This window comes from Mytilus californianus, unplaced genomic scaffold, assembly GCF_021869535.1.
Source record: "Mytilus californianus isolate M0D057914Y unplaced genomic scaffold, xbMytCali1.0.p SCAF_2, whole genome shotgun sequence".
Taxonomy (NCBI): Eukaryota; Metazoa; Mollusca; class Bivalvia; order Mytilida; family Mytilidae; genus Mytilus; species Mytilus californianus.
In genome coordinates, this window is record NW_026262668.1 from 44,630,425 (window position 1) to 44,643,690 (window position 13,266).

The window sequence follows — 13,266 nt, forward strand, 5'->3', positions numbered from 1 at the left end:
ATCCCAGCATTCCCTGTGATATGGAACCTTGTGGTACAATGTCAGAGAGATCCATACACTAACACACAAGTTATGTCTGGAAGTTACAAAAATGCTTATTTTTGGCCCCTAATTCCTTAACTGTTGGTACCATAACCCCCAAAATCAATCCCAACCTTCCTTTAGTGGTATTGAACCTTATGGTAAAATTTCATTGAGATCCATTCACTTAAACTAAAGTTCGAGTGCGAAAACCAATGTGTCTTCGGACGACGACGACGCCAACGTCATACCAATATACGACCGCAAAAATTTTGCGGTTGTATAAAAACATTTGGTCGAGGCAAACTTAAGTTAGAGAACGGAAACAAAAATTTTTGCAATTTCTCCATTTATAAAGGGGCATAACTCTAGAACGGTTAAAGAGACGCCACCAAAATTCAAACTTGATCTGTGTTTTGTGGTAATAAACATTGTGTATAAGTTTCATAACATTTGGTTGAGGCAAACTCAAGTTAGAGAAGGGAAACCAATTTTGGGACGTACGTACAGACAGACAAGGGTAAAACGTAATGCCCACACCACTACAGCGTGGGCATAAAAAGCTAAATATTTACATGAAATTTATATTTATGGCAAAATGTTAAAAAGTTTATGAATTTTTTTTTTATTAGAATTTAAGATAGAAACTGGTTCAAATAAAACAATATTAGTTCTTGTAAATTCTATGTCTCCTTAAGACAGGAATCCTTTTTTATACAACAATTTTCTATCTAGAAACTAGAAATTTTTTTAAATTGAACTCTTATAATTGATCATTGATTTTATAAAAGATTTCATTACTATAATTATTTAGTAATGAATCATGTTTTATTTATTTTAAAAAGATATTCAACTGTTTATTGATTTACTTCTCTTTTACCAATAATTTTCTGACTCAATGTCTACATAACCCAGTACCACAGTATTAAAACAAAACAAAAGACATAAAAACAACAGTAACTAGAAATATAGGTAAGCGACACGACACATTATACAAATCGCTTTACCAAGAGCATGTGTTATCCTGGTGCTATCCGAAAATCACTGGATTAGTTGTGGTAGAAGTTTCCAGTTTCCCTTATCCAGTCTCCTTATAATCTAACACTTCCTTGATGGTGATTCCAAGTCCCATTTATTCCTTACAATCAATACTTTACCTTGACAGTTTGCCCCGATGGTGCTGTTGTAACCGGCTGCTGCGGCTGCTGTTGCTGCTGATTGGTGGTGGTGGTGGTTGTAGTTGTTGTTGTTGGTGTCTTCTTCTCCTCTTCCTTGTTGCCCCATCCTGTAAGCAAATTATATTTTTATTCATGACTATGTAGAACAAATGTATGTAGAAGACTTTTTTTACTATAGCAAGATTACCAAATAATGGTATGTAAAATCCACGTTTATTTTTACTACAAATTCAAATAGCCAGGCAGAGGTTGATTCTACAATACTACTAGAAAAATATAAAAGTCATTGCACTTTGCTTGTTTATGTTTCAAAGAAGAGGGTGTTCTCATTTTCACATTCTTTAATCATTTCTCCAATTGCAATTTTAATAAATTAAAATAAAAATTATATATCAAATTACAATAATGCATCATGACAATTTATTCTTACATCACGTAGCATTGCATAACAATTTATAATCTGAAATGCAATGGTTTATTCATTCCAATAATGCGTTTCAGAGAGTTTCTGATGTTTTCATTTAGCTAAAAGTACTCCATATATTAAAGGTTGAATAATCTAACAATTTAAACTTAATAACAGCATTATTACTTTCAAAGTCTTATTCATTTCTAATATCTGTAACATGTAAATACATAATTTTGCACGATCCAACAAAAATTGTCTACAGTTTACACATCCTCAACAATTTCCAAGACGATGACGAACACAATTTTAGATTTTTTTTGGTGATCTTGGCTCTTTTTACCACTTGTGAAGAGTTTTAGAATCAATTATTAACACATTTAACTTCTTATTGCTAAATGAAAGCAGATTTGTTCAATGAATTACCCCTAACTATCACGAAGGATAAGAAACTTACACAAGTTTCACGTGAAGAAAAAGTTACCCGATTTCTTGTGGCAAAAAATGGGTGAGTGGATTATAGATAATTCAGATACATTGTAAATACAGATTTCTGAGTAGGATTTTACATGACTTTTGAAAGTATACAAAAATGTTTTGTAATGAAGTAAATATATCAGAATGTAGAATAAAGGAAAAGAAATTTTGGGATATTTGTAAAAGGTTTATTATTATAGATTTACTTACCTGATCCTCCAGTTGGTACTAAATTAACGTTTGGATCGTTTCCTAGATTCTCACTCTTCAAACTTGGTAAATTAGCCGGAGGCGGCATACGCCGCACATTACCCACTTTTCCCAAGCTTTGTAACCCATGCTGTCGTGGTACTGCAAGGAAAAGATATTTCAATAATATGTGTTTAAATCTATTTCACAATTTTTTCATTGTCTCTCTAGATGTTTAATTGCAACATGCATCATTTTTTTCTTCAAAATTTCGCAAGGGTTCCGCGGAACCCAGTGTCTCGCCTACTTTTGCTGTTAATCGCAGGCTCAACAATAATGAGGAAAAAAAATCAATAAAAATATTCCTTTAGATACTATCTTTTGATTGTAAGAAGCTTCTGTCAAAGTTTGGTATAAATCCAGGATAGTTTATGAATCTAATAAATGTTTTAAAAACTTTAACTGCAGACTGTATTTAATGTTAACTGGAAGAAAAACTAAGTCCATTTATAAGTAAAATACGGATAAACAGGTACAAATTTTAACAAAATTTCCTTCTAGATACTAGCTTTTGATCATAAACAAACTTCCGTCCAAATTTGGTACAAATCCAGGATAGTTTAAGAAAGTTATTAAAATTTTAAAAACTTTAACCAGAGTGAAAATATTGTTTCCTGGCAGAAAAACTAAGTCCATTTATAAGTAAAATACAGAAAAAATGAAATTTTTTTTTTAACAAATTTACTTCTGGATACTATCTTATGATGATAAACAAGCTTCTGTCCAAGTTTGGTACAAATCCAGGATGGTTTAAGAAAGTTATTAAAATTTTAAAAACTTTAACCACAGAGTGAATGTATTGTTTCCTGGCAGAAAAACTAAGTCCATTTATAAGAAAAATACAGAAAAAATGAAAAAAAATTTTTAACAAATTTACTTCTGGATACTATCTTATGATCATAAACAAGCTTCTGTCCAAGTTTGGTACAAATCCAGGATAGTTTAAGAAAGTTATTAAAATTTTAAAAACTTTAACCATAGAGTGAATGTAATGTTTCCTGGCAGAAAAACTAAGTCCATTTACAAGTAAAATACGGAAAAACAGGAATTTTATTTTTACAAAATTTACTTCTGGATACTATCTTATGATCATAAACAAGCTTCTGTCCAAGTTTGGTAGAAATCCAGGATAGTTTAAGAAAGTTATTAAAATTTCAAAAACTTTAACCACAGAGTGAACATTTGTGGACGCCGCCGACGACGGAATGTAGGATCGCTATGTCTCGCTTTTTCGACTAAAGTCGAAGGCTCGACAAAATCGGAATTCAGCAATTTCTATAAGCTTAAACAAAATTTTACATAAATTTGAAATACCTCCAAATCTGTCTACATTGCCTATTTAGGAAAAGCTGTAATGACAAGACAACTTATTGTAATCGTTTAATAGCTGGATCAAGTTACACACTAAACAAGGTGTATGCAAAACAAACCATACTACTGTTTTTACCTGTATTTTTTGCTGGTGCAGTAGGTTTCCCTTGAAAATATTGATTTATGTTGATTGTAGTGAACTTGCCCTTGCTCTTGTCATTCTTTCCTCCTATCCCCGAGAACGATGACATTTTGCCTGACAATTCATTGAAGATCTTCAGTCACCGTACCCTATGAACGAACCGTGTAATCTGAAAACAAAGAGAAACATTATTCAGTCATTCGATTGGATTTTCTAATTATGTTTCGATAAAAATTATATTTGCCTATATTCCAAAATTTTACAAATGTACACAAGTTTTTCGCTCCTTCAAATGACAGACTTGCTCAGGACATTTTTTCGGCTATATTCTATACTTTCAAATCACAATTAACTTACAACTATTTTATATGTTGAGGACTATTGCAAGTATTCCAGACCGTCAGTGTGATATGAAGTCACTGGGCGACTCTTGGAAATTTATTGTTTTTTGCTTTCAGTCCCTATAAATTTTGAATACAGTATCTGACACATCTTTTCCCTTCCATTTGAGATTTAAAAACATTTATTTTTTGGCAAAAAGTCACAATTTTGTGTTTTATTTCAACGGAGGACGTGCCAATTCAGGCTTCAGGAAATGAGCTGTCCACTGACGAGTCAGACAATTAAGCCGTTGGGTACACAAAAATTGACAACTTACAGGTCCAAATTCTGAACATACGCTTCATACTGGATAAAGTATATAAATCAGGACCAGTTCTAGGATGGAAGCAAGTTAACTCGTACCATTGTAAACTCGTACCATGTAAACTCGTACCAAAAAAGTTAACTCGTACCAACGTAAACTCGTACCACTGGGAAGTCGTACCATTCAGAACTCGTACCACTGCAAACTCGTACCATTAAAAATATATTCAAAAATACGAATGTTTTATGATTTTTTTTTGTAATCTTAATAAAAAAGTTGAATTACTTGAATTTTATACCAGATTTTAATGAAAACTTAGACAAAAATACGAATGTAATTCCTTAATTACCATGCTAATTGATATATTAAATTCCTTTGATTGTATGATTATTGGGTTATTATTAACTAGTCAACTTGTTAATCATATTATTAAATTTTGATTGTTGTTATATAATTTAACAGCTTGAAATTAAAAGCCACACGAACCCCACTTGAAACTGAGGGTGATCTCAGGTGCCTTTTCAGATATCAGTTATTTTCCTCTGTTGCTGGAGCGAGGTGTATCTTCGGCTACAGGTGTTATACATGTATATAAATCGGGAAAATTATAATGACCTTTTGATTATATGAATTAAAGCATGGTCTTAATCATGATTTTGTGCAACAATGAGCTGAATATTGTATAAAAATAAATTTCATACTTTCTAACTGTTGGTCTTAACCAATTTTAAACCTTTAAAACACAAGAAATAAATTCTCTCATTAAATAAAATTCCTTTTAGAAACAATAGAAAAATACCCAAATCTATTCAATGTTACTTATTTGGAATGATTAAAAATTAAATCAAATAGTTGTCAGTAAAAGTAAAAAAAAGGGTCTGTTCAAGGGAGACAACAAAGCCAATCTGCCACGGTTTTCTCTATCCAATTAGACAAGGAAAATTAGCATAAATTGGTCAGTGTAATTTCAGATTATATACATTTTACAGACTTAAGAGGTATTGAGTGAAATTAAACTATATATTCATCATTAAACACCATTTGAATACATTTAAATAAGTTGGTACGAGTTTACAATGGTATGAATTTACCGTGGTACGAGTTAGCATTGGTACGAGTTTGCATTGGTACGAGTTTTTTTATAGTGGTACGAGTTGACATTGGTACGAGTTTACAATGGTACGAGATAACTATAATTCTCTAGGATCACCCATCCCAAAATTTTTGTTGGGTCAAATGAATCATACTCCCAATTGCTATGTCCACCATTACTGGACATCACAAATGTTCCCGAAAAATGTTGACGTCACAATAGAAAATGTCCGACGGCAGTGACGCCACAAAGGATTTTACTGATTTTTGGTCAGTACAATAAATCTGGCCAAAGGCTGGACAGTAATTTGGTAAGTCTGATGTCCGACATTTATTGTCATCGACTTCTGTTTATCTGACAAGTCGTCTGAACAAACTTTTTGGAAGAATTTTTTGATCTGTCAAGCTATAGCAGTGTTTCGAAGCAAAGGCCACCAAAATAAATTTGAACACTTTCAAGACAATGGGTCTGTATGAAAACGTTGATTGACGGGTCTACAACTTTTCTTCCCTGGTTACAAAAAAAAATCTCCAAGAACGCATTGATACAGCAATGAAATATACATTTAAAACATTTCATGTCACTGTCTGGTATGCAGAATGGTCGTCTGAAAACACAAAAGACGATCGGCGGACATGTTTTCACAAGAGTCGCAATTACAAATTACGACCAAGTTGGATGATCAATATGAATATTTCGTGAAGCTTTGAATATGCATTAATAACTTTTTTCATTGTGAATATTTGGACTTTGTGCGTATGCGTCTATAACAAAGTTTGCATGAGTGCATATCGTAGAAAGTGAATAATGATTCATTATCATGGAGGCAACAAAGATGCATTTAGTGCATCTGAACGGAAAATGTACCAAACATGCTTTTTCGGGCTACTTACACGGGTCCGTTCTAGTGGGTGATGTTTTAAAGAGATAAACAATCCTTTAGGATTTTCCTAAATTGACGGATGGTTGTTGATAATGCGTGGATTGATTACTTGGTAGCGTCAAAATTGATCTACCAAAATGGCGAACACTATGAATATGTAAATGAGCGTGATGTCATTACCCACAATTCAAATGGTTTAAAGTTATTTCCCCTCTTGAACTGACTGCTAACTTTTCAAAAACCTTTCTTTTACCGATATCATATCTGAGATGTTACAATAATCTCAGCTGATATGGTTGAGTTATGTATATGCAAAATTCGTACATTGTATTACTCTACCTGACAGAGACTACTTTTGATACTTTTAAACGCACTGCCAGTAGATAGATATAGGAAGATGTGGTATGAGTGCCAATAGACAACTCTCCATCAAAGTTACAATTTATAAAAGTAAACCATTATAGGCAGAGTCTACAACCTGGGACTATGTTGAAGCTGAGACTACTGTAACATATATGTTATAGTAGTCTTAGGTTGAAGTTGCCAATCTCTATGTATATATGTCTCTGGTCGTAGTATAACTTGGGCGAGAGTATACTCAGTGATAGTCCCAGCTACACTACAACATAAGTCACATAACATAATTGATGTTTTCTGCTTTGAATCGATCTGATGAGTTAAGCCTTTTTCAACTGATTTTTTTATAGTTTATTCTTATGTTGTGCTGTTACACCACTGTCCCAGGTTAAGGGGAGGGTTGAGCGCTCACAAACATGTTTAACCCCGCCACATTCTTCAAGTTATGTGCCTGTCAGTCCCAGTCAGGAGCCTGTAGTTCAGTGGTTGTCGTTGGTTCAAGTCTGTCATATTTGTTTTGCGTTCATTGCATTGTTATAGATTAGGCCGCTCCGGTTAGGTTTTATATTTTTCATGTCGGGGCCTTTTACCGACTATATACGGAATGATGGGGTTTTCAGTCTCATCTTTGAAGGCCGTGCGTTTGTCTATAATTTTGCTATAATTGCCGGCTTACATCCACTTTATTTGAACTTCTGTGGATAGTTGTCTCATTGGCAATCATACCTCATCTCCTTATTTTTATATCTACTGGCAGTGCAACAGTTCTAAATTCAAAGAACAGTAACCTTCAATTTCTTATTTGCGTACCATGAGTTATTTCTATCATATTTTAAGGTCTTCTAATGCATTACTAAAGATGTAATTTCCAAATGATTTGAGCTCTGAAAAGTGTATGATCTATAAATGATAAAATAGGGATAGTTGGCCTCGATTTGTGCTTGTGTGAGGAATAGGATTAGTTTTGTTTAGTCTATAATTATGGAGGGGGCTCGGTGGCAGAGTGGTATAAGTAGTTCAAATTTAACATCCATAGCCTGTCAACACTGAGGTTAATTGTGAATTAGAACCCCCGCACGTGTCAGATGCCAGATACGGATCCAGAATTCTGAAAGGGGGGGGGGCGTGGGCCCCCAAACTATAAATATATAGACCAAATTTGGGGTGGTATAGGTAAAAAGTCTGATTAACCATAAATTTGGCTCAATAAGGGGGGCCCGGGGTCCCCGCCCACTAAAATCCGCATCTGGGTGTGTTCGACTGTGATCCTAATTGCCTAGGATTGCCAGTTGTCATGCAGAAGATTGGTGTTTCTTTCCGGACACTCCGGCTTCATCCACCAATAAAAACTGGCCGCGACGAAATTTCAAATAGAGCTCAAAGGGGCGTTAAACACAAGCAAATCAATCAATCTATATTGGGTACAATGAAGGGTTTGGTCCCTAAAGTATACACGAAGGCCTGTTTCTTAATAAATATCCATATTAAGATGTACACTTAAAGTCATATGATACTTCAAATTAATCCTTGATAATGTCAGTATGGTCGGATCAACAACCGGAACATGTGAAAAATGACAATTTGCTCTCACGTTTATCGAAATTTGTTTGTTTTCAGGCCCATAGCCAGGAATTTCCAAGGAGGGGTTACAGCGACTCTTTGATAGTCAAAGTTCGAACGAATCTGTATTTACCTTCAAATCCAAAATTTGTAAGTCAGGGATGTATAAATGCTACATGACCAATAGAATAGCCAAACCCGTCTAAGCTCAATTTTACCTGAGAGAGTTAGACCCTTGGATCCTAATAAATTCTTAATTTATCAACGAAATTTTTGCTAAACATACGTTATAAATCATATCAGTCCCATGGCGAATCACTGACTATATTATATACTGGGAGGATAATACAATTGCGAAATGTCGATTTTTATACAGGTTTGGTTGATTGATTGATTGCCGATGATTTATCAAACAACTACATGAAAATAATACGAATCTTTAGATCTAAAGTTTGTGCATAGAGTGCGAACATAAGAGTAATCTGATAAAATCTAAGACGCGCGTACATAAGACTCATCAGTGACGTTCGAATAAAGAAAGTTAGAGGAGCCATGCAAATAAAGTACGAATTTGAAGAGCTTTGAATACTAGTATCCCAAATTCCGAATGGTTTTGCCAAATACAGCTAAGATAACTTACAATTTTCTCATAGTAGTATATAGTGCGGTACATAAACGGTAATGTTTATACTAGAGGTTCTGTAGTACAGGCACACAGTGAGGTATTGATGATCTATATCATAAGTTTATAGAATGTCAATTAATGATCTAAATACTAATTATAAGGTAAACATCTTCATCACGTTCATGGCTTCTTAATTAATATTAACAAGGGACAATTGGTTTGTTTATCATCAAGGCCATAAATGGTCATCTGGCATCTTGGTTCGTCTGAAAACGACGTTGTAATATTTATATATTATTAAGTGCATCATAGAGATATATTCAATTATGTTACACGGACCCCCCTTAAGCTTAGGTTTTACTGCCAAATGTGAGAAGTCCACGGATTGCCATATGTCTAACCCCACTGGTCTACACTTGGAGCTTATTCGTCAACAATGATTACTGTAGATTAGGCAAAATGGGACGACCGAATAAAGGCGAAATTTTTCAGACTGCCACAGGGAAAAGAGCGTGAGTTGAACTGAAAGTCGGACAGAAACGAATCTGGGTTTAATTACGTGGAAAGTACGGTTGACCACATTTTTATACCCCAGCTCAACATTTCAGTCATTTTTAAGCATGATAAAAATAAATTATATAGATATTCATATTCATGAAAGATAACAGTTTTGCAGTCGTATAAAATTATGAATAGAAACACAGTCCATAAATTTCAACTATTATATCTATCTTCAAATTTTGGCTTTTTAGCCCTAGGGGTTCTGGTTTGTGGCTATTAATTAACCACACTGGCACCATGCAGTTCTATTATATGCACATCAGATTGTATCATGGAATAATGGCATTTTTATTGTGCATTGAATCAAAATAATTGAACGCTACTATGGTGGTTAAAATTTTAATTCTCGTTATTAAAGTTGACACAGGTCATAATCAATACAAACATAATTGGCAGATAAAATATTTTGTACTGGTTCGGTAATTTTAAAATTTAAGATCATCTATGTCTTGTAACCTAATACATTTGTTTTTCCTCAGATGCATGGGTAAAACTAAATGAAGTCTGCCTAATTTTAATAAAGAAATTTATGAACGAGAAGAGGAGGTATAGTTGGTTCCCACAGGGATACCGACTGTTTATTGAAAAGCACGTCCAACAAACTTTATACATATGTTGAGAATAAAATCAAAATCATGCGTCATGTCTCTTTTACAGTTTTAACCTCTTTTTTTAATCAATATGTTTCCATAGTATAATTTGTCCGTTCCTTAAAAAGATATTTACGCTGGTCATTTTTATGAAACAAGGTTAGACTGATACTTTTACTCTTCATGTTTTAAGTTAATAATGCTGAATACTTGTAGAAAGGGTAGTGTAGTCAAACGTTTGGAAACATCTTCACTCTTCTTTGGAATATTATACACGGATCCGTTTCTTTTTTATCCTTCTTTATTTTTTTCTTGGTAAAACATTTGGTGTGGACCTTGAGCGCTCACAAACATGTTTAACCCTATCACTTTCTGTATGTGTCTAGTCGAGTCAGGTCCCACGTCAGGAGCCTGTAATCTAGTGGCTTTTTGTCATTATCACTTTTAGTATATTGTGTTTAGCTTACATATCTGTTTAACATTTCGTCACATGTTTTCATATGTATATTAAAGTAACAATATTTTCTTTTTTAATAATGGAGGGGATATACAAATTTAATATACAATGTTTAATGATAAATGTGGACAGATATGTGTTTGTTTGTTTATGTACAGCCAAATGCATGTATATTGTCTTTGACAATAATCCTGTCATTTTGGATTTGAAACCAATAAAATATCATATCTTATCCTATCTCATGTTTTTATGCAGGGGTCTGTATAGTGGATTGTTGCCTCATTGCCAATCATACAACACCTCCTTATTTTTTAGCTCACCTGGCCCGAAGGGCCAAGTGAGCTTTTCTCATCACTTTGCGTCCGTCGTCCGTCGTCCGTCGTCGTCGTCGTCGTCGTCGTCCGGCGTCGTCTGTTAACTTTTACAAAAATCTTCTCCTCTGAAACTACTGGGTCAAATTTAACCAAACTTGGTCACAATCATCATTGGGGTATCTAGTTTACAAAAATGTGTCCGGTGATCCGGTCAACCAACCAAGATGGCCGCCATGGCTAAAAATAGAACATAGGGGTAAAATGTAGATTTTGGCTTATATCTTTGAAACCAAAGCATTTAGAGCAAATCTGACATGGAGTAAAATTGTTTATCAGGTAAAGATCTATCTGCCCTGAAATTTTCAGATGAATCTGACAACCCGTTGTTGGGTTGCTGCCCCTGAATTGGTAATTTTAAGGAAATTTTGCCGTTTTTGGTTATTATCTTGAATATTATTATAGATAGAGATAAACTGTAAACAGCAATAATGTTCAGCAGAGTAAGATCTACAATTAAGTCAACTTGACCAAAATGGTCAGTTGACCCCTTAAGGAGTTATTGCCCTTTATAATCAATTTTTAACCATTTTTCGTAAATTTTTGTAATCTTTTACAAAAATCTTCACCTCTGAAACTACTAAGACAAATTTAACCGAACTTGTCCACAATCATCATGAGGGTATATAGTTTTAAAAATGTGTCCGATGACCCCGCCCGCGAACCAAGATGGCCGACATGGCTAAAAAATAATACATAGGGTAAAATGCAGTTTTTGGCTCATATCTCTGAAACCAAAGCATTTAGAACAAATCTGACATGGGGTAAAATTGTTTATCAGGTCAAGATCCATCTGCCCTGAAATTTTCAGACCAATCAGGCAACACGTTGTTGGGTTGCTGCCCCTGAATTGGTAATTTTAAGAAAATTTTGCAGCTTTTGGTTATTATCTTGAATATTATTATAGATAGAGATAAACTGTAAACAGCAATAATGTACAGCAAAGTAAGATCTACAAATAAGTCAACATGACCAAAATTGTCAATTGACCCCTTAAGGAGTTATTGCCCTTTATAGTCAATTTTTTACAATTTTTTCATAAATTTTGTAAATTTTTGTAAATTTTTACAAAATATTTTCCACTGTAACTACTGGGCCAAGTTCATTATAGATAGAGATAATTGTAAGCAGCAAGAATGTTCAGTAAAGTAAGATCTACAAACACATCACCATCACCAAAACACAATTTTGTCATGAATCCATCTTTGTCCTTTGTTTAATATGCACATATACCAAGGTGAGCGACACAGGCTCTTTAGAGCCTCTAGTTTATATATCCTAGCGAACCTGACATTAAGGATATAAGGGAAGGGGAAGCTCTGCTTCATACCGAGAATATATTATTATTTTAGAAATTGACATAGTTTTTTCCAAAGTCGAAATTCAACGATTTGTCCCTATTGTCTTCTTCTCTTTGTGTAGTAACATAGTATCTGACCTACACTATACTGCATTTATGTAGCTGAACTGGCACTATATGCTACGCCAGAGACATATATGTATATATGGCTCTGGCTACACTATCTTATATATGTCGATTTCACTGTATGCTTTCTATTTTTACTTAAGAACTTCTGTTTATATCGCGAAATTGACGACCTTTAAAATGTCTCAGTCTCCAAACCTACTTTTGAGATGTTTAAACTCTGTTCATGCAAGGATTTGTATAGTGTATCACTATACAAATCCTTGGTCCATGGAAGTACTACCGAGCTCGGTCTCTTACCTTATACATGATCATTACTATCTACAAAACTTATTACTTGTTTTGTAAAAACTTTTTTATATACTGATTTGAATTGTAATCAACTATAATTACTAGATATTCTCACTGGATCTTATTATCAAAGTAACAGCTATACTTGTTTGAATGCTGTACAAGAAGCAATTTGTTAAAAGCAAGCTCAATCAAAATATATAATTGTTGAACAATGATCCTGGCCATGATACTCGTTATAAGAGACACCTATCTATCACGTCTCATTTGTTACTGGATAAGAATTTTGAACTGCATGCACACAGAATCATTGCCTGGCGACGAACATTGCCCAATTTTGTTTGCAATTGATGCTGTTATACTCAAACTAATACAAACAACTTACAATACACTACCTTCAGGAGTAACAGGACTGGTGTCAATAATGAAGGAACTGCTGTTGCTGTCCCTTTCAGAACACATCAGCACTGGACTGTTTGTTTTGTCTTTTCATCTTTTATTTATCCATGTTGTCTGTTTTTCTTCCACTCGTGGTTTTTGATTGCCATATGTTTTTTGTAACTCTTTTTTTGGACTATCATGTAATTTTAGGGGATACCATATAACTCTTTTTTTTTTGGAC

The 13,266-nt window shown here is 34.0% G+C and overlaps 1 protein-coding gene across 7 annotated transcripts in view; it reads right to left on the bottom strand.

Moving 5' to 3' along the window:
• Window positions 1-6,574, bottom strand: part of LOC127727972 (protein PRRC2C-like) — a 95,605-nt gene extending 89,031 nt beyond the window's left edge. For all 7 annotated transcript variants that reach the window (XM_052235102.1, XM_052235105.1, XM_052235101.1 and 4 more), the window contains exons 1-4: window positions 6,417-6,574; window positions 3,779-3,953; window positions 2,293-2,433; window positions 1,179-1,306 (exon numbers count right to left, since the gene is read on the bottom strand). In XM_052235102.1, coding sequence (XP_052091062.1) covers window positions 1,179-1,306; window positions 2,293-2,433; window positions 3,779-3,893 — 384 coding nt within the window. In that variant the 5' untranslated portion in view covers window positions 3,894-3,953; window positions 6,417-6,574. The remainder of the gene's footprint in view (window positions 1-1,178; window positions 1,307-2,292; window positions 2,434-3,778; window positions 3,954-6,416) is intronic.
• Window positions 6,575-13,266: the final 6,692 nt, after the last annotated feature.